The 22,917-nt window shown below is 46.7% G+C and overlaps 1 protein-coding gene across 1 annotated transcript in view; it reads right to left on the bottom strand.

The window, feature by feature from the left end:
- Positions 1-15,611, bottom strand: part of CLSTN2 (calsyntenin 2) — a 573,838-nt gene extending 558,227 nt beyond the window's left edge. Inside the window, exon 1 of the mRNA XM_081302788.1 lies at positions 15,289-15,611. Coding sequence (XP_081158914.1) covers positions 15,289-15,403 — 115 coding nt within the window. The 5' untranslated portion in view covers positions 15,404-15,611. The remainder of the gene's footprint in view (positions 1-15,288) is intronic.
- Between the last annotated feature and the right edge of the window lie 7,306 nt (positions 15,612-22,917).

The raw sequence follows: 22,917 nt of genomic DNA, 5'->3' as shown, positions 1-22,917 counted from the left end.
CGCGGGAGCCTGCAGGAAAGCCACTTCCAAATGCAAGGCTCATCGTCCAATATAATTGAAAATATGGTAACGCATAAGAGATGATGTTGATTTTCGAATCAGAATGTCAACCAGGTCTTTTCATTTCAGAAATACATACATCCCTTAGTGCTCCGACGTTACTTACTGTTGGGCTGAAATTTTTATAAACTCAACTCCATGTCAAACATTACAGAACTACCAAAGGTCACCAAGCCATGTATTAAGGGGATATACCATCCCCCATTAAAGAAAAATATTCAAATGCATTTTCTTCTCAAAGTAACTGAGACTCTCTTTGGTGAACGAGCCTCTCTCTTAGCAGTACCTCAAGTGTATGTGAACAAAGAGGAAAAAAAAGATACCTGGGGATGAAGAACAATACAACACAAAATCAAAAATCCCCGTCCTTCTAAATTATCAATGAGCACATGAAGGGAGAATTTTCCATCAATAGAACAATGTTTTATCTCTGGAAAAGCAGAATTGACTGCAGCAAATACTACAGCCAGTTTTTTTTTTTTTTAATCTAAACCAAAAGAAATGTCTGGGCCCTGACCCAGCCCATGTCACAGCAGCATGATTCAGAGAAAAAAACAAACCCTAGACCTAGGAAAAAGGGATTTTCAGGGGCAGAATCAACTCCAACTCCCAGGGCTACCAACTCCCAGCAGTGATGGCCCATACCCAGGACCATTCCCGAAGAGTCTCAGAAGTTCTGGATTTCAGGTGGTTGAGAAAGGTGGTGTTTTCCTGGGCATAGTAGTGTCAAAGCTTCAATGCTCAGAACTAAGCCAGTATAACCTTAGATCCAGATGTAAATGTTCTGACTTCAGAAAGAGTCCCATTTGCTATATCTACACACACACCAGAAACCTCAGCACAGCCAGAAATCAGCCCCTCTTCCTGCTTCCTGGTGCTGTTGTAGCTGTGGGCTCAGAAATCCACAGGTCTCATCCTCTGTGGCTGCCCCACTTGAATCGATGACAAATCTTTCCCAATTAAAAATCTCATCTTGCCTCTACACGCATCTGATATCATAAATTGCAAATCATTTTTAGCAAACTGTTTAGAAAGCAGAGCACGCTTTCTACACTTAAGACTTGCACAGTCTGAGGTTTAATGGAATGCTGATGGGGACAAGGAGGATTTGAAGAGCAACGAGGGACAGCATCCCATTGGAGCAGGCCAGTGATTACAACTGGACTCTCACCAGGGTGTGATGGAAGTAGTGTCCTGAAGTGAGGGTATCCGACGCTACAGAGCAGAGGGAGAGCTCCTGACTACATGTTTTCACGGATGGCAAAGTTAACTTTCATCAATTATCCAAGAATGATACGAACACACTCTGGAAACTGCTTCTAAATCATCAGCCACAGAGGTTCAAGACTCTGGGGATCCCAGGGCACAGAGGAGAAAGAGCAATCAGGGAAAACCTCTATCTCATCTCCACATCATCCCCAGCAAAGATTTGGGTTCCTGGGAGCTCTCTCTACCACCTACTCACCAGCTCTGTGCTAACTGTGTTTGGGGACACAGGAATGCTAAGTTACAGTCGAGTGAAGGGAAGCAGGTGGACAATGATGATATAATCAGAAAGAGCCACTGGGGAGGTCTGCATGGGAGCTACACAGTGGGGGGCTCCGTCAGCCAGGAGGAGTCCCAGAAGAGGTGCCAGTGGTGTGAGGGGCCAGGCAGCCAGGCAGGGCGAAGCACAGACTGAGCAGGGCGTGCAGAGCACTGAGCACCAGCGGGTTCCATGAGCAGGAACTGAATCCCGCACAGGTGAGCTGGAGGGGGAGGGTGCACATGGAGGGGTCTCACTCAGGCACCAGGCTCTGGGAGGGGCTATGCTCAGCAGAGCTTCCCTTCCAGCCCAGGTGGGCACTGAGTGCCTTTTGAGATGAGCCAACTCAGGCAGACTTAATTCTGAAAATCAAAAAGTGACACAGAGGAATTCCGCTCAGGGGAGTGGCCAGGTGTGGGTGTTTGGAAGACCCTCTCTATGGGCTGGGGATGGAAGAAAGAACCCTCCACAGGCTGGTGACATATAGGACCACAGTCACAAGCAAGGAGAATCCATGTCACCAAGTACTTCCTGAGCAATGAGGCCCCCACAGAGCCCTTGCTGGCCTTCCACCCTCTCCCCAGGTCCTGAGGGGCTAAAACAGGGGGACAAGAGTCAGGGGTGCAGTCGTTGCCATGACACCAAAGACAAGAGACAGAACCTGCCCACACACTGAAGAGAACATACACTCCGTGCTCCTGATGGGGAGGACAGGGTCCCTGGAGCCCTTCCTTTAGCAGACACGGTTGAGATGGAGAACAGGCGTCTCCAGGTTCAACAAGGGAAGACACCAGGCTGGATGCCCCATGTCCACATCCAGGTGAGGCCTCTGTGACCTGAGCACTGCCAGCTGCACACAGAAGGCACCTGTACCCCTTGGATGACAGAGCCTTTCTATCCCTTCAAAGGTGTCTCTTTAGATACTCAGGTGGGTGGACTGGGGATCAGCAGGCCTCAAAGTTCCAAGAAATGGCCTTAGTCCAGAGGAGAGGGAACATGGAAGTGCACATGTCCTCCGGCTGTCACAGAATCTGCCCAGAAAAGGCACAAGGTTGTCCCATATGAGAATCTAAGACCCACTGGAGCTGACATGCAGCATGGGCCCTGTTTCCTACAGATCTGTGACCACTCACTGCCAGCTTTTAGATACTAGAAGATGTGTCTCACACACTCATTCCTGGAGGGGGCCACACAACTGGGACACAGACGCTGCTATTACTTGAACACAATTTGAGTGCCACAGCAGAGACTCATCTGCTTCACGTGTCCACCCACACTGCCCCAGACAGTCTGCCATGCTAGCTAAAATGCTGTCCTGTGAGCATGCTTCAGTACGGGTGAGCAGTGCCTCTCTCAAAACAAACATTGCAAGGTGAGATCGTCTATCATGTCTCATTACCAGAGTCTGCATGAAGGTCAGAGATGTTTCCTCCTTGATAAGATGAAGAGAGAAGAGGCCCCAGTGTCTTGTGGACGGATCCAAATCAATGGCAGCTCCAACTTTCCTATGCAGGAGGTCATTTGGTTGGAAGTGTGAACAGGTGACTTATTTTGAAGCTGTGGCTCATGGTAAGCCCCCCCCCCCATCTCCGGCAGGATTGGCTGGCTCTGATCAATACATGTAGAAATATTTTCCGAAGATGCTTTACTCTGTTTTCCACTGGTTTGAGGAAACACCAATTATGAAGCTAAATAATGATGATTCTTATCATTATTAGCAGTATTTTAAGAAGTGGCTCCAGGGAGCAAGTGAGCCCCATCTCCAAAAAGCCACTATTGGTGGCATGAGGGACAGGAGGAAAGAGATGCTGAAGGGCAGGCAGAGACCATGCAAGGGGCGTGGGGATGGTGAGGGAATGAGGGAACAAGAGGGGTCCTGAAGGTGGATGCAACAATTCTGGCATCCTTCACCTTATCCTCTAATGGGCTTTGGGACAGAGTGGTGGTGGGACATATCTGAAGGCCAAACTCCAGGAAAAGCTACAGCTTCTAGCAAAGATTTTCGACTGGTCCCTGACTTGAGTTCCTCTTGTGAGGAGAGCTAGCATTTAACTTTTTGGAAGACTAGGGTGGAAGTGAGGCAGGGGGTTGTCCAAAAAGATACAGATATGAGTGGAATAAAAAAAAAAAAGCCTTATCAATGACTTCCAATTAAAGAAGAGGAAATCACTAGATGGGTCTTAAATATAATTCTAAAATTGGCAATCAAGCAAAATACAACCATCTTGACATTTCTGAAGTTGGTGTCATAAAGTCGAAGTAATTGGTTTGTAAAACAACAATGACAACCACAGAAAAGAAAGCCGGGAAGGTGAGGTCTAGGTGTTAGTTGTGACATTCATCTTCCTCTGATTATGAATGATCTGAGCCTCCTTTTCTTCTCCAAATGACAACCCATACTCCCACGGACAAACAAAAATACCAAAAAGAAAAAAAAGAAGACTCTTAAAATACCACGAACTGCAAAAAGGAGTACTTTGTCCCAAACTCCAGCATCTCTGTGTTTCCTGAGTGATAACTTTGTCTTTCAGCTCTTGGCTCTGAACCCTGACTCTTGACCTGTCGAAGGCAGGGCTGCAGAGGGGAGAAGCTGGAACAGCTTGCAGCTAAGTGATCTAGAAGTGTTGGAGAGCACAGGGAGTGAGATGCTAGGACTCCAGGGGTTTCATCTGTCCTTGTCTGTTGGCTGAGAGGACCAAAGTAAGTGATGTGCTACCTCCAGAGGCATGGAGAAGAATCCCCTGCAGTCCAGAATTATTCTCCTAGACGGAATCTCCTGTCACCATTAGCAATTCATTCCTTTGGGTTAGCCATCACCTTGGTTAGGTCTGTCACCATTAGTTACAAGACCAGCTATTATAGGAGACACTGGGCATTCTAAAAGGGCCCCATCTGTGAAATACTCTAAAAGAGTGCTTGTGGGCTTGAGAACTTGAAGGATAAGAAAGAGTTGGAAACATGAAAATGTAGGCCAAGAGGTCACCAAACACATGTCCTCTGCTGCTGAGGAAACAGTCTGTCCCTTCAGGGTTCACGAACTTATAATGCAAGACTCCCTCCAGTTACATATGCATATCTATTCCCAGGAGGCCTCTGCAATGACAGAAAGAACTCCAAATAGGCATGGCCACCATAGAAGATGCGGTATTCCTAGTGACAGGCCACAGCAGATCCTCGCTAGGAAACATTCCTTGAGAAACAGACTTAGGCTAAATGAATAGTGAGTCCTTTCTCTTGCTGGTCCATGAGAAGAAACAGCCGTCTCTGTCCTGAGGATAGGCCCCAGGGAAGAGGGTAAGCTTTCTTTTCCACTAGCATCCCGAGATCTTGTTCAAGAGCTGCAGTCTGTCTTCCAAGCCCAGCAGCCATCCCAAGGGAAAGATGACCCTCTGGATGCCCAAACACTAATTTTGTGCCACTTGCATCCGCTTAGAGATATCCTACACCCACCCAGCCCAGCATGGCTGGGATGCACTTGACTAAATAAAGCAGAGTTGGGTCTCGGCACCAGGCAGAAGGGTCTCTGGCTTCGGGTCTGGAGTGGAATGTTAAATGTTTCCTGGCAGCCTGAGAGAGAAAGTGTGAATACCTACCCATGTTCTCAAGCTATATAAATCCAGATAAAGTGTACTGCTGCAGAAGAAATCATAAATAATACATCCTAAGACCAGGACTTCAATATTTTTGAAGGGTTTCATTTCTCCTCCCTTCCAACTTTGATATATGTACTTACTTAACAAGGGTCTGGGGAGGGTTAATTGAATTAATATATGTAAAGTGCTTTGAGTTTGAAGAGAATGCGCAATATAAATGGAAGTGTCACTAAAAAGGTTAATCTAATTTACATCTAACACTTTGAGTTCAGGGTGTTAATGAACTATATCCTTTTAGAGAGTGATTAATTTATAGAAATGTGATTATTTTTCCTAATGCTCTATATGGGTCAGCTTCGCCTATTACTATATCTCACTTTATGGGAGAATTCCGCATTTTATAAATTAAAATAATAAATCAAACATCTCCGTAATGGTTAGATTTCATTAATTACAAGGAGACATGCATTGGATTAACATTTATCTGTTTTAATTAATTTGCTGCAATGCAGTTATCCATGCAAATTGGAAAACGACACATCAGCCTGATGATATTAACAGTTTTGACTGGTTCTTCCTGAAAATTTATGGGCCCGCAACTGCTGCATTCGTTGCATAACCAGGATGACCACCAAGTGTGTGACTGTATATCAAAGAGCTGGGAAGGGTCTCAATGCTCAGTTCAAACTTCAGAAAGTATAATTAACTAAATTTACATGACAGTATAAAGAAAGATGTAAGGTTTCGTTTGGGGGGTTGGAGTCCCAAAGTCTCCAAACAAATTTCTTAAGTCTGATCCCTTTATTTTGTTAGGCACTTCGTATCTTCAAAGGGTGTTCAGAGCGTCTTGCATTTGGAAACTTCTAAAAGGAAGCAGGCAGATACCCTGGGATCCTTCCTATCTGTGAAAAAAGCCCCAGTCCAGAGGGACTGAGTGATTTGCTTAAACCTCACAGCCAATCAGTGGATCCAGGCCCCGGGGGTTGCGGGGGGAACCTTGGCTTTTCCTTAACACTCCACAGGATTTCCTAGTCACATTTCACTGAGGATGCAAATGTATTTAACCACACAGTACAATAGATAGCATGAACATACAAAGTGACAGAAGTACAAAAATGATGTGCTTTTTAAAAAAAAAAATGACAATTTTTTCATGACAATTGAATGCACTGATTCCAAAGGAAAAAGTCAAAATTGTAGTCAATGGAGCATTCTCAGAGAACCATCTGCAGCCTCTCCAGGTGCCAATTCCAGCGGCACGTGCAGAACCTGCCTCCTTCACACACTTTGATGCAGCTACTGTTCTCCTAATTCATCTGTTGAACTGAGCATTTTAGACCCAAAGTGAATGTTGCAAGTGGGTGTGGGTGGATAGTCAGATCACTAAAGGGGGAGGGCAGAAGGGTAGCTTCTCCCTGTGACCAAAGGCAGGAATTGGCCAGGACCTGGAGAAAAACATACATGGGCAGAGTCGTCCTACAGGGTGAGTGGCAGCACCCTTACACACAGTCACCTCCTTAGCACCAAGCATCCATCCTGGGCCTCAGACAGTCCTGGGCACTGGTTGCACAAAGGCGACCAAAGCAGGACACGTTCCACTGCAGGGGCTCCTAGTCCACTGGGCAGACAGGAAGGCAAAAAGTACCTGAAGGGGTGGACAAACAAGGGGCGGGGGCAATACAGAGGAACAAGTCCCTCTCCCTGCAGGAATAGCAACATCAGGAGAAGCAGAACAGCACAGGGGGCATCTCTCCATCTTGCCTGAACCTCAAGAACATCAGAGAGATTGAGCTTGGCACAAAATCCCGGATCCTGCCCTACAGCACTCAGGGCTCAGGCATCGGTGTTATTTTAAAACTCTTTCACATGGCGAGATCAGAGAGGGGACTCTGAAACTAGACTGTGGATTCAATTCCTGGCTCTACTGTTTGACTAGCCGGGTGAACTGGACAAGTAGCTTAGCCTTCTTTGCCTCAGTTTCCTCACTTGAAAAGTGGGCACAGTAAGGGTTTACACCTTATTGTTTGGCTACCAGAGTTCTAAGAGTTGACATCTACAGAGAACTCAGAACAGGGCTTGGCACGTAGTAAATTCTTGAAAGATGAAGCCATTTACCATTTGGAAATTTCTGGAATGCTCACTGAGAGGAAGACAGGGGTGAAACCTATCTTTAATGCCAGCTTGGCAAGCTTGGAATCTATCTTCGAGCACTGGAGCTTCTGTGGGGGTGGTCAGCAGGATGCAGCGGCTAGTTTTAAGAAGGCTGTAGGGTCCTGTGCATTCTTGCTCCAGTAGGGGTTTGAGCATCGGGGCAAAGACAGAAGGTCCCTGCACACACCTCCTGTCCTGGCCTTTGCTCTGGGAATGACGGAGCTCCTTACTAAGGTCATGATAGAGAAAAGGGGAAGGTGGAAGAAATGAGAGGCTCTGGGGAACCCATCTAAACTATGAGAAGGGACAGGAACTGGTGACAGTACTTCTGCGACCATGACGATGAACTGTGGCAAGAGACTATAACTCCAGGTGCTAATAGTGAAGACCCCAGAGCCTGTGGAAATAGGATCCCAGGACCTCAAAGAGCCATGCAGTTTGAACAATGCTCATAACAAGGAGTAACCTGGGCAGGATGGAAGCTTGAGAAACTCCATAATCCCGGGACCAGTTCAGATCCCTGAATGGTTCGTGAGGATGGAATTCATGGTGAATGGAATTTCTTGTAGGCCAGGCAGAACTGGCATTCATAGAGGAAGAGTTCTAGATCTTTCCTGATAGAAACAGGTGGATATGATGAAGGAAAGGAGATGATGGATGTACAAAGATAAATAAGCTAGAGGATTCCTTTTGCCCAAACAGAGACAAGCAGCAGATTCTCAGAGGGGTGATGAGAGTTAGGATACAGGGGGCTGGGCGTCGTACCCTGGAGCACCCCAACAGGGGCAGTGAGTGAGCCTGAGGTGGGTAAAATGGGCTTAAAGTGAACAAGGAGAAAAATTTCTTGTCAGGGCCAATGATGCTCCTGGGGAGGATGGATGGGACCAGAGGGTGCTCTGGGCTGGGGACAAGCAAGGTCCTGAGGAGGTATTAGAGATAAGACATCTGCTCCAAGAATTAGAAAATATTCTAAGCAATGAGACAAATGGCTTCATGTAAGAAGTTACCTGGCTTGTCATGCCAGTACCCTGTCCCTGGATTACAACCAGCTACAATCAGTCTGTCTGACCCCTTGATATATTCTTGGCTCGGCTGTTGTGGGTCCTGTGATGTCCACTCACAGACCTGTGAAATGAGTCTTTGTGAAAAATGCAACTGACATGCATGAACTCTTGCTCTAAGATGAACAGTCAAGCTAGCTGTCACAGTCAGACACCTGCTTCTCTTTCTGAAAAACCTCCCCCTGTTTTGCCTTTCTGGACACCCCCATCAGCATCCTCTCTTCAGCTTCCAGTGTCCAACCGTCTAACCTACTTGGAAATATGTGGTGTGGTATCCTCCATTAACCTGCGTGGTTCAGAAAGAGTCAGAAGAGGGCAAGGTGTGATCCAAATGAAGAGCCGTAACAGAACCGAGGACACACAGGCCAGCCAGCTGGGGCAGTCTTCTGCTACAGGACACTCCTTCAAACGCATCAGTGCAGTCAGCTGCCTCCTCTGCTTGAGGCCAGGCATGATAGGAAGCAGGGAGGACTTCACCGGAAGAGACAGACCCTGCTCACTCTGAATCAAGGAGTGAATCAGACAGTGAGGCTACCAGAGAAATGGACTCTCACAGCAGTTTTGACATGAAACTCACACAAATATTATCAGATAGGGAAGTGATACCCTCGGAGCCTACCGAGCCTCTCTGATCCACTCAGAGCCTCCCCAAGGCACACAGCAAGTCACTCCAGTAGGTCACCCCCTGTGGGGGGGAAATCCATGTGATCACAGTGTTCCGCCACCTTGGAGCTGTGAGGTATTGAGTAGGTAGCTGGGACCTCAGTTTCCTCTTCTTTAAGAATGGGGGAATAGCTTTGCCTCCTCAGAGTTGTTGTGATGACCAAACCAACTGACATGGAAAGTGCTTCGAAATGGTTCCCCGGGACAGGGTATGCCTTCAATAACTTTTGCCATTTCGTTAGCTCTGGAGTCTGTATGCAGAATATATTCTATGCTGGCTGAGTCTCCCTCACTGGCACCTGTGTGCCAATCATGGGCACTCTATCTGGCATTCATCAGTCCTGCCCCATGGCCAGCTGCTCACCCAATGCCTACTCATCCATCAAGATTCCTTTCATTTCCTCCATAAAGCCTCCCCGGACCTCTCATTACCTTGCCAATGTCGTGTGTATGTGTGTGTGTGTGTGTGTGTTTGTAGGTTGCTGGGGATTGAACCCAGGGCCTTGTGCATGCCAGGCAAGCTCTCCACCAACTGAGCTATATCCCCAGCCCCATCAATGTCATTCTTACAAGACCTTTTGAGGTCTGCAAGATCTACCATTTTCCTATAAACTACTAAGTTCTGTAATGGTTCAGTCATGTGTGAGGTTTGCCATAGGCAGAGGGTGAACTCTTTGATATCTGGAACTTACTTTAATATTTTGTTCCCCTCAGAGAGAATAGAAGGAAGTAAAAAATAGCCATTGGCTGAAAGGCTAACAAGCAGAGCTCATGAGCCTGACTCCTCTCTGACCACTGCCCCCTCCTGCCTCTGCATGTTTCTTCCCCACAGTTTGCAGTGCGATACTTTGTGCTAAAATAGCACCAGTGTCTTCAGCTTGACACTCTTCCCCAAGTTCAGTCGTCTCCACAGTCCGTCCTCAAAATCTGACTTTCCAAGGGAACCATTTCCACAGGGCCCAATACTGGTGGGATACAAAGCAAATGATAAAATAAATGATCTGTCTCAGTCCTTTATTTGGGTGTCCTAGTTTGGATTATCCCTGTCTATGTAAACATGCATAATTGCAAACACTATAAAGGTCATAAACAGAATGCTTCTCTACTTTCTGGGACAGCAGAGCTGGAAGGAAAGCATTAACTGGGTAGGAAATATTTCTTTACACCCCAAATCACACAATATCAGCTCTTCCTCCAAGGACCAGAACCTCTCACACCCTGGTCTGCACATGGAATTACATTTGTATATTTGTTTACATAGCCAACAACAGCTGATCCTTCCTCAGTGCTGACCCTGCATTAAGCTCCAGGAAGTTTGAGGTGATAAATGGGGGATCTGGCTTCAAAGGCATTCACAGATCAGAGAAGAAGAAGAGGCTTTCATGCACACATGTGTACATGTGCATTTATACTTTTATATGATATCACACATGCACATCCACACACTGAGAGAAAGAGCAAGAAGACAGACCAAAAAGCAGAGAAATGGAACAGAGTTTGAATCAGGAGAAAGTATGAACAGAGGTGCTGAATTGCTAAGAGATTAGAAACATGGAATTTCACTAAGTCACCTACATTAGACACATGTTTAAGCTACCAGTAATTACAATCATTGTAGAGTTAGTGCCCTTTTTTGGCAGAGGGGTAGCCAAGGATTGAACTCAGGGGCACTCAACCACTGAGCCACATCCCCATCCCTATTTTGTATTTTATTTAGAGACAAGGCCTCACTGAGTTGCTTAGCACCTCACTTTTGCTGAAGCTGGCTGTGAACTCACAATCCTCCTGCCTCAGCCTCCCAATAGTTAGTGCCTTTTGTATACCACAAAATAAATCGAAGTGCTTTCTAAGCACTATTCTGACAAACTCACAAGTAGATTTCTGTAACTCTATTTTACAGATGAGGAAACTGAGCCTCAAAAGGGTTAACTAACTTGCCCAAGATATCTATGGGCAAGGGATAGGGCCTGGACTGGAACTCAGATTTCTCAAGCAATTAAGCCAAAATTTTACTTCATACAGGTGGGGAGAAAAGTCTTAAATGCCTAGGATAAGAAATTATAATGCCCTGAATAACAAACAGGTGCATTCACTAAGCCAAACACCATTGACTGCTCATCTCATGTCTCAAGGTCAGGCCTGGACACGCGGCAAGAGCCAGGATGATGCTCCAGCTCTAAGGGCTCAGAAAACAGCAGTGCAGGAATTGGACAAGGAAACACAGGCAGGCAGAGGGACAGCCAGTTTTTCCTGGGTGGCCAGCCTGGGAATGTTCCTAAGGACGGCCAAGTCCACGTCTGGCCACATTTTGAGTAACCATGGAAATGAAGCTGAGGAAGATGACCTTCTAGCCAGAAGGCCAAAGGGTTCAGGGCAAGGATGAAGCACAATCTGGTCCAGGAACCACGGGTGATTCAGGATGACTCTGACAGATGCTCTGATATATTGCTGAAGGCTTTCTGGCATTTCTGTTGCAGGCAGGGAAAAAAGCTCTGTCATGTCCCAAGGAGGCACCTGCTACTTGCTCAAGATGATTAAGGAAAATTCATCACACAATTCCATAACGTCTTTGCCCCTGCAGGAAGTTCTACCATGTGCAGACTGGAATATTCAAGAAAGGCTTTGAATCTGTGGGAAGGAGGATGAGGCCACTGCTCTGAGCAAGCACCCTGGTTTCCACAGGTGAAAGGGAGGCCCACTCGTCTCATTCACCTGTAGCCCCTTTAATACCGCAACCTGGACCCTCAAAGTCTCCTGGGTAATTCAGACACACAAACAGCTCAGTTTCTGGTGATCCCTAAACCTGTTTTTCAAATCCAAAGGGAAGAACCTCTGGCAAATAAGGCATGGGTGTGGCAACCCTTTATATTCTGACCCCAGAGCCACACTCTCTTGCTGAAGGTCTTGGCAAGTCACGTGACCTCTCTCAGACTCACTTTCTTATGTGTAAAACGGGCTAAGACAGGCTGTGCATGTGCTGTCAGAGTTCAGGACAGCTCGCGGATTAGCAAAGCACCTGTTTACATGCTAAAAAGGGGCTCCAAAGGCTACAATTACAACTGCACTATTATTATTAGAATTCTGCTCTGTGCTCTCCACACAGGCAAGCTCTGTCTCCCCAGCCCCATGTCTCTTGCCTATGTTCCTAACACTCAGTTAGTATTACACTTTGGACAAATTCTGTCTTTTTGCCATTTGCTTAAAATTTCTATATAAAAATCTTATCTCACTAGTGGGTCAAAAACTCCTCCAAAACAGGTAGGGGTGGAATAATGATGATCTTCAGCTATCTGCTCAGAAATTTCCAGAGCCCTGGTCCAGGCTCTGGGCACACAGGTGAGCACCCCAATCACTGACTTCTATGCTTGGATGCTGGGCACTGAAAGGGGACTGTGTACCTAGTGGTCCTTGAGATGGTGAGACCCACAACATTTTGCCAGATTTACCACAAACCTTCACATGCATATCTAGATTGTACTGTCTTCTTTCCCTTGGGCAAGACATGTCTTTCTCTGTCCCAGAGACTCCCTGGGTCCAAAAATCCCTCCCCAGCTTTTTTCATAGAACACATGGTAAGTAATCTGGTCTCTTCATGGAATCCAATAAGAGTTTTTCTTTTTTGATAGACAAGATAGAGAAGGGTGGAGGGAAAGGGTTGTAACTGCCCAGACACTATATGATTTCTGAAATTGCACTGAAAGTGCAGAGATTCTGTGAAAACCTCACACTGTTCCTGGGGATTAGCTATTTGGTCTCCAACATCAAGAAACAAGGAAGGCATATTGCACCCCACAGACACAGGCATCCCACACCAGCCCAAAGCTGGGAGCACACACTTCCAGACATTGTCCAGAGAGCACATCAACTCTGCCAGACAGCTCCTTGTCACCCTCCCGATTTTCTCCCACAATAGATACAAAAGTGTATGGAACAAGAAAGAGAATTTTTTTTTGTTCAATCTTCTTCACAAGCTTCCTGATTCTTCTCTTTTTTGGTTATGGAAATAACAACATGCAGCTTAAAAATGGCAAAAAATCAGAGGCAGGGTGCATCATACCGAAAGCATATAGTGTTTACTAAACTCAAACGTTCTTCAGAGATTATGTGATTAGAAAACATAAACTGCAAGTGCATTGTAATGAAGAAAGTCGGTCCTGTAAATACAAACTAAAGTGTCATAATAAATGTCTCTGCTGTGATCAAATATTACACATTTGTCTCCAAAAAAGGCAGCAAATGGTGCTCTTTGCCGCCCCCCAGTGGTTGTAAGGGGAAAGAAGCGGAAACAAGGGGGATTCACTTCAGAGGATCTATAAACTTTTTATACTCGGAAGACAAATGACTGGTTTTAACCATGAAATGGATATGATCTAAGTGGGGAAGATGAAGGATGTTGGTTAAAATGCACATAATTATTCACATAAAGTGAATCACTGATAGCCTTATTTTTCTCTTCCTCGCTCTCTCATCTTTCCACCCTGACATGAGAACTCAGCAATGTGTTATGCACACCAGGTTTTCTTCCCAAATGACTTCTTCCCTGATTTTCACTTGCTGTGAACCTCCTCCCCTGTTTGTAGACATCTGCTTATAAATATGTCACTTGCTCTGCTACAAAGAAATAGAAAAATCTTCCCCTCGGAATGTAATTTGCCTGCTTAACAAAGTATCTATACTAAGGAACCAAGGCAAAGGGTTGGGAAGTTCTTTCTTTTATTATTCTTGTTTTCACAGAAACAGTCTCTTAGCTTGATTCCTTTATCTCAGTGTCACCTTTACCTATGTTTAAGACGTTTCACTTTTCCGGAATGAGTTTGTCTTTGCAGAAGAGAAACTGTCAAAGATACACAGGGAAGGCGGGGGAGGGTTAGAAAGAAATAGGGAGCCTGCTAATAAGCTTTTTTTTTTTTCGAAATTATGTCATAAAAATTTAAAGATTACAAATAAACAGAAACTCTCCTATTTTCAAATTCATTACTCTCAAGTTATAGGAGAAGCAGTTCCCAAAGCTCAGACAAGGCGCAACGTCTGCCTCTGGATCTCTCCATCCGCCAAGAGTAAATCCACCTGATACGCATTCCCTTCTCTGAGCCACTGGTACACTACAGTTCAAAGCCAGCCTCTAGATCAGGCTGTCTCTAATAGAGAGCCTCTTTTCCAACTGGTGCAAAGCCCTCCGCCCTAAGGTGACCGCCAGGCAAGATTCCAAAGGGTCATGTACCCTCTTCTTTGTCAACGGGCAAATTTGGCCACAGCCCGCAAACCAAACTCACGCCCTTGTCGACAGCGCAGAGAATCAACAAGTTATCATTAAGCTGAGCGCTCTAGCCTGGATCTGCCACAGCCTCCCCTGCGCCCACCTGCACCCACCCTCATGCGGCCCTGCTTTTCTGATGCCTCCACACTGCCTTCGAGCACGTGACCTTCAGTTTCAGACCCGCCCTCCCGGCGCCCCTACCCGCTGCTCCGAAGCAGCAAAGTCCAGGGCTCGCCAGCTCCCAGGCTCGCCTGACATCTCCAGGCGTTCACCGGGCTCCAGCTTCCTTCCGGGCGGAAGAGGTGGGGAGGTCAACATCTTCAGAACAACTGGATGAGCGAGGAAGGGGTACCAGATTCGGCGCCTCGGACCTGGGGAGCCCTAGCAGAGTCGGAGAAACTGGGGAGCATCACATCGCGCACTTCTTCGGGACTCTGCCGCCCACCCGGAGGGCGCGCATTCCCAGGGGAGCCAGGGCCGCCCTGGGGGACCACGCGGAGTGCCACGGGGCCTTCCCTGGAGCCTCCAAGTTTCCACTCCATCCTCGACCTCGGAGACCAGTCACGGCTCAGCTTCCTTTAAAGACACCGCCGCCAATCCTTCCCCCGGGGCAGGAGCAGACACCTGCTTCTCCCCGCGGCAGCGCCAGCTCTCTGCTGAAGCCATCCCTGGGCCGGAGCCCGCGACGCTCCCACCCTGGCACAGACCGCCCCCAAAGTTGTCTGGACTCCCCAGACCTCGCCTGCTCCTTGGCCTCGAGACCCCGCCCAGGGATGGGGTCGGCGCCCGCGGGCGGGCGGAACCTCCCTGGTCCGCTGCATAGGGCGCTGACTTCGGGAATTGCGGGCGCACAGAAGCCGGAGAAGCTGCGGTAAAGGACCGTGGGCAAATCCAGCAGGAGCCGGGTCCCCGCCGTTTGCACCTTCAAGCCTGCCCAGCCTCCCTGCTAGGAGAGGAGAAAACTTCCCCAGCACCCACCTTTAGCCGCGAGGAGGCGGCGCCGCCGGCTGCCCCCGCTGCTGCCGTTGCCGCTGCCGCTCCCCACGCCCAGCGCCAGCAGGAGCGGCACCCAGCACAGCCTCCCAGGCAGCATCCTCGCCGCCGATGCCGCCAGCAAGCTGCCGCCGCCGCCTACTGCCCGCGCCCGCTCTCGCCTCCCGGTGTCCGCCGCGTCGCAGGCCGCCTCGCGGTGCCCACTGGGTGCGCTTCAGGCGCCGCCGCCGCCGCCGCCGCCGCCGCCGCGCTCGGCCTCCGGTGCCCTCCGCCGCGCCGCTCTCTCGCCAGCAGCAGCCGCGCTCACTGGCGCGGACCCGGAGCGGTTCTGGTGCTCACCCCGGGACGGCCCGTGACGTCACGGAGGGAGGGAGGTGGCTCGTGCATATTCATAAGACGCGGACACAGGCCCTGGGTTCCGCGCTCCCAGCCTGGCGGCTTTGGCCCCCAACTTTCCTCCCGCGGACCCCACGCGGGGCACTCGCGTTCTCCTGCCTCCGTCAGGAGCCAGCACCCAAAAGACTCTGGTGGGCTACTCCCCGGAGCCCTCTGGCTCGGCGTCCCCAGTCAGGTTCTCCAAACAGCTGCTGCCAGGAATGATGGGCTCCCCTAGAAAGTGATTGCCTGGCGCCTGGGGGTCGCCTGCAGAGGCCCAGGGGCCCAGGGGCCCTGCCCTGCCATCCCTTTTGAATTGACATCTGGGCGGAGTGGCCCGGCGGGCGGCGGGCGTCGCTGCGGGTCCTGCCCTTGGCTGGGTCTCTGGACGCTCTACGCTGCCTGATCTGGGGAGGGCGCCAGCCGCACACCAGAACCGAAAAACTTAACTGCTGCTTGGACTTGCAGGGTCGATCGCCTTGGACCTGGGTGGCAGCTTTCGGGCTCTGTACCACTCGGAGAAGCAGGAGCAGCAGTGGTTCTCAGAAGCTGATGAACTCGCTGAATCAGAAAAGACAAACTTAGGTCTGCAGTGCGGATCACATTTAAACTTCTCTGCAAGAAGTTATCACTTTATGTTGTCACTCTGGATCTCTAAGCAGACCACCTGACCTCATGCCTTATAAAACACATTCTAGGTAGAACTGTCAGATCCCTGAGCACAGGGAGCATACACAACCTGGACATCCTCAACCACACGTAGGACTCTATAGGATCCCAAAGGTACTTAATAAACATTAACCAATGGCTCAGAAGAAACCCCAACCCTATTTCCATACATGCCACCATTCAAGGTCCATAAGAAGTACTTTGGAAATAAAGTAGGTAGGGAAATATGGAAGCAAACAAAATCATTTATTTATTCATTGATTCAAGACATTTTCTGGACACCTAGACAGGTTGTATCACTCTTCCAGGGAACACTGGACTGGGCACTGGAGGGCCTCAAAGCCTTTCTCCCTGAAGAGGGAGAAAGAAAAGTTAGTAAAGTGATTACAGCCCTTTGTAAGAGTTATAGTCCTTCATATTCTTTAAGTTTCTTGGTATGAGCCTATACAAATCAATTAACACAATGTACATATTGCAACAGTGACTAAACCACATCTTATAATTAACAAGTAAAGTTTGGGGTACTCAACAAAGCTATAAAATCTATTAACAGCCCTGTGTTACTCAGCCCTCCTGCACCCCTCTGGCAGAGCACTGATAGTCAAATCTCTTATCATTTCCATCACCCAAGAGATGCTTGAGGACAGCCTTGACTCCTCAAGTGCATGGGGCTCTGACCAGGCTGCACTCTTCACTGCAGGTCCTCTTTAAGGCACAAATCAGCACCTGTTAGGAACAACAAGTTAGGAAGCGTCTCAGGCCAACACCACACACCAAGACCTGGCATTTGTTAGATTTGAGTATCAAATTCCAGGAAGAGTGTCATAGAAAGGTGCAAGCTGACCCAGGCAAAATCAGGGAAGCCAGCATGCCGAGGATAAATATAAATGTTAACTCATTTCCTTCCATTTAAACTACATCCATCTACATATCTGTTCTGTCTTGATTTTCTCTAAGTAGTAAGACCTACCTTACCTATTTACCTTCGCTGTCCCATGAGGTCATTATACTTGGTATTGTTAAGATCACTTGGTTGATCCCAAGTATTTTACATGAAATTTCAAGTTCATGCATGAGAAAGATTGGGGAGATAAAACTGATTAGAAAACATCTCCAAGTAGGAGGTCACTGGGAAAGAAGACAGCAAAAAGAAACACCGGGGGCAGGCCCCTGACCAACAGGATGACTTTGCAAGCCTCCATCTCCTTGCCTACAATCCTAAGGAAGAAAAATGCTTATTATAACAGTGAAAGTGCCCTACTGGCCCCATTTGTTCATGCATCTATTTCCAGTAGAAGTGCCCTCCTGCTCAGAGCTTGGCAAAATATGATTCACTTTGGCCCAGGGGACAGTAGCATGTATGTTTTCCTTTCTTTCCTGGACTCCTGCTATTGCCATGAGAAGAAACAAAACAAAACAAACCTGTAGGAGGGTAAGAAACCACTTGGAGTCAAAGTGTCCTGGCCAGTCATGGCCATTCTAACCTGGTTAGTGCCCTATGACCCAGCAACCCATCAAAAACACATAAGCAAACCCAGTCAAGATCAGCCAACTCTGGTCCATATCAGAACTGCCCAGTTGACTCATGAGAAATAATGAATGAGTACTTCATTTAGCCACTGTGTTTTGGAGCAATTGACTAAGTCGTATGATGTTTATGGGTAAGGTCATCGTATAAGAAGAAAAGGAGAAAATGTATATGAAACAGTCGGTTGCGCCCAATGTTTGATAAATGTAAAAATGTCCTCATCTTATTTCACAGATTTCTGAAATTCCAGTCACAACCTTGATTTAGTTCACTTGAGGAATGACACAAGAGCTTCAGGTCCACCTCATTTGTATAGAACACTGTTGTGCTGTCTGTTTTTATTGCACTATTGCATATGTGAAAATTGGTGGGGGTTTTGCTTGCTTGTTTTGATTTTGTGTGTGTGTTTTGCTGGTGTTGTTTTGGCAGTACTGGGGATTGAACCCAGGGCTTCATGCATTGGAGGCCAACCATCTACCACTGAGCTACACCCCCAACCCAGATGCAAAAAATTAGACCAAGTAATCCACAAGTTAAAGGATCCCCACTTACTTAGTGCCAGACTTGGCAACAAGGGTCATATATTCTATATCTCCTTTAATTCTTGCAACACCAGGTGCTATTTTTCCCAATTTTATTATAATCAGACCACTGGCCCGGGAAGTTTGAGGAACTTAGCCACATTCACATAATTGTGCAAAACATCAATTCACATCAGCCAGACTCCGTCTTTCTCCCATATATGATGGTTTGGGGAGTGGCATAAAGGATAAGCAACAGATAAACAACAAAAAGTATTTTCAAATCAGAAAAGGTAGCTTAAAGTTATTTGATTTTTAAAAAACTTTTTAGCCTTCATAGCCTCTGAGTAATGCCCCTTTAAATGTACAATTATCACCAACACAGTGATAGAATTCTCTAAATTTTTGGAAACTGCACTGCTTATGTTTATTCTTGACTTGTTCTTGGGGCACATTTCTTTAAAGGTCTTGCTCAAAAAACTAGACATCATAATGATGTTAGGACTGGTCACTATAAGCTCCAAGTCCAAGGTCCCACCTGCAAGGTAATAATGACACCCAGGAAATTAATCTAGGTCAATAGTTTTTAATAAGTAAATAACTCCTCCTTTCTAGACAATAGAATCTAATGAACAGGCCTCATGCAAACACAGCCATTCTCTTTCATTTTCACATGAGTCATTAATGCCCGATTGAGCAACAAAACACAGCCCCTAAGTAATTTAAGCTGGATAAATGAAGAAAATAAATAAATTACACCTACTTATGGAAACTTATTTCTAAAAAGAAAATCAAACTGAGACTTTCTACATGTGACCCAAATTTAATTCAACTGAGAGCACTTAACTTTAAAAAGGAAGGTTGAAAAGCTGATCTTTAAACAAATGGATCCATTTGTTCTTCCCCTTCACCATCTCTGCTGCTATCACTGGGTCATCATGACCCCCAAATGACTGGGTAGGTTACAGAATTTTCAACATTGCTCTCAGAAGTTTGGTGTTATCACTTTCATAGGTTGAGGCCTTCTGTTAAGGAAGGAGCAAGGAAAGCTTGCTCACAATCAAATCCAGTTCGTGTTCAGCATTATTTGGGCCTGAGTATTTTAAGCTCAGCAAGAAAGAAAAATAACAAACGTGTCATTAATTGCAGCAAGACATTTTTCTTAAACACTTCCATGTATTTTTCTTGTACCTTTATACCCTGGTGGTTATTATAATAAAATTAAGTGACAATTCTCCCATTACAAGATGGAATCTCTCTTCTCCTTGAATCTGAGCAACCTTGAATCTGAACGTTGCTTCTACCAATAGACTTCAGGCAGCGAGGCTAGGTGACTTCTCAGATAGATCATTATGGCAATGTAGCTTCTGCCCTGTTTACTAGCATGCTCACATTTGAAGGTTGGATATTCCATGGAAAAGTACAGCTATGTAAGGCTGCTATGTTGGAAAGATCATAAGCTACCTGGAAAAGCTACCTGTAGGTGTGACTGACAGCCCCAGCTTAGTCCAACATTTGAGTCATCCCAGAATCTCCAGATAATCCCATTTTGCTGGCTGAGGAGTCACTTCCCTCCCAGCTGTTTGGATCTGCCCAGATGAAGCCTTGGACATTCTGGAACAAAGTCAAGCCATTTCCAAATTTGTGACCCACAGAATCCATGAGTGTAATCTAGTGGTTGTTTACACCATTAAGGTTTGGGGATGGTTTACAATTGCATCAAGATTAACTAGAACATCTTTCTTCTCATTTGTTTCCTGCAACACAGACTTGGGAAAAGAAGGTAGTTTTTGATAAGTCATGTGTAATTAGTACCATCTATACCTCAAATGTTGAGACTCGTCGTGGCCAAGAAATGGAGGCAGTAGGGCCTAGTGGAAAAATATCACTTTTAGAATCAGACAGGCTAAGGATGCAAACCCAGCTCTTGTATTTTCCAATTATGTATGTCTTGAAAAAGTTCCTTACTTGGTTTGAATCTGTTCCTTCTCTACAATCTGGGAGCAAGGAAGCAAAGTTGCTTTTAGAGTTAAATGAAATGGAAAGCCACATCCTTCCCTGCTGGGTGGTAGGGACACAAAAAATAGAATCATTGGTAGCGGCAATGGATTCTCACCCGGGCTGCACAAATTGTAGTTAGACTTTTCCCTGATTCTTCATTCGGTAGCCACTGTTTTCTATGCAGGTAAAATGTGGTCTGATATGGAAACACACCAGGACCAGCCACACCAGCTCTATTTTTCAGTACTGCTGCAGGAAGCACCAGGCTGTGTCCTGTGTCATAAACACCTAAATCTATTCGTTCTGTGCTTTGAAGGTTTTGATCCACTAAGTGGGATGTAGTTGCCCTTCAGTGAGCAACTATTATGACCCAGGCATCATGCATATTCCCTCATTCAACCCTCTAAAAGTCTAGAAAAATAATTTATTACTCCCATTAGACATATGAGTAAATTAAGGCTTAAAGAGATTAAGTGACTTGTTCAATGAGATTCAAGTACACTCCTGCAAATGAAGGAGGTGAGAGCTGAATTGAGGTCTGTCTGACCCTGAGGTGACACCCTGAAGTGCCTGCCCATCCAAGTGAGGCAACACGTCCAGCCTCCACCGTGCCTGCTGGGGACACACTGGGCTGCCCTGATCTCCCTGACTGCCATCCCAGAACAGGTTTTGCAGGACAATCCTTATCTCAGGTTCATTCACAGTTTCCCAGGTGGTGTCCTGTCTCCTCTTATTCTATCAGTATTGGCAGTTCCTCCTGGGAGATGTTCCTTCCTCTTTCTTTTCTAGCCCTACGGGTTGAAGTCAAGGCCTATGTCCTGAACTATTCCTGACCCAGTCCTCCCATGTGTGGCTTTCAGGTAACCAGAAGATTAACCATCCATTCCTAGTTCTTCTCCAAGGCACCCCAGGAATGGTCACATCTCTGTAATCAGATCTCAAGAGCCTCACCAGCCTGGCCTCCACGTCCACTGGTCACCTTACTTCTGTGTCTCTGTTACATATGTCCTCTGCCCAGCCAGGATGGTTCCCTCACTGTTTACCAATAGGGACCATGCCAATTCAGCCATAAGCCTTTGCTCACATTATAGCCCCTACGATTATTGGCTGCTCCTGTGCCCCTGCCCCAAAATTCATGTGTTGAAATTCTAACTCTCAGTACTTTACAATGTGTTGCATTTGAAGATAAGGTCTTTAAAGAGGTACTTAAATTAAAATGAGGCCATTAGAGTGGATCTCAGTCTGATAGGACTCGTGTCCTCATAGGAAGAGTAAAGTTGAACACGCTCAACATTTAACAGAGGGAAGACCGTGTAAAGGCACAGGGAGAAAACAGCCATCTATAAGCCAAAGAGAAAAAATCAAGGCCACTGATGCCTCGACCTCAAACATCTACTCCCCAGAAATGTGAGGAAATTAAGTACATAAGGCTATGGTACCTTGTGATGTCCCCAAAATTAAGCCACCCATCTACAGTCTTTCTTCTTTCCTCCCCACCCAACCTACTCAGTCCTACCTCCAAGGAGAGTCTTCTACTAACTCCCCAGAATGTGTTGATCTTAAAGTTCTCAGAAGGCTTTCCATCACACTGAAGACCTTGTAGTCTGACTCAAAACCTGCTCCTGCCTGCTTCTCTGAACACGTTCTTTGACCACTGGCCTTTGGGCCTTTGAACATACAAACTCCTTTCTGGCCAAGGCTTAAATCACTTCCTGGGATGGTACTCCCCACTCCTCATCACCTGACAGTGAGCTCTCATCTTCAGCATCACCTCTTCACCACCCTATCACTTTCTATACCCCTACTCTCTTTTAATGCTCTGACTCACTCTTGCTGATCCTTTCTTTTTGCTAAGATTTCCAGTGTCCTCCCAATAGAAAGTAAACTGTGGAATAGGAGAGAGACTCATGCACCTGGCACAGGTCCTTATTAGAGAGTTGCTTGTTGAATGAATGAATGAATGAATGCTTTACCTTCTCTCAACAGAGCATTTTTTTCTGCATCACTCTTGTTTGACTTTTCCCCGTTCCACTGCAAAACCACTTAAATGTGCATTGCTCTTATAAAAGTCTATAGAGTTTGTATTTGCAGGTAGCTTGAGCATGGTGCTGAAAATGTCTTACTGGTGGAGGGAGGAATGTTAAGTTAGACAGCATGTGGAAGGGAAGGCAGGGCAGGTACCAGTTTCAATTCGTACGTGAGGAAATGGAAGCAAGATCACTGGCTTCTACTTCTCTTGAGTCCTGACCGTGGTAGATAGTGAGGGTCAATAAGTTTGCAGACACCAAGGTTTAAAATGCCCAGAGCTGACTAAGCTGAGCCAGGAAATGCCTTACACAGAACACACCCCAGTGGGAAGGCCCCTGTGAAAGGGAAATGAAGGGATAAGCATCCATTTTCCTCCCCAGTTCAAAGTAAGAGGCCGCCCAGGCCTGCTCTTCAGAACCCTCCAGTCTTAAAGATGACTAGCTGACCTGCGCAACTGCTCCAAGGAAACCATTTTAACTAAGCAATTTTAAA

Source organism: Spermophilus citellus, assembly GCF_964194105.1.
Source record: "Spermophilus citellus genome assembly, chromosome: 7".
Lineage (NCBI taxonomy): Eukaryota > Metazoa > Chordata > Mammalia > Rodentia > Sciuridae > Spermophilus > Spermophilus citellus.
This window is presented reverse-complemented; position numbering and strand designations above follow the sequence as displayed.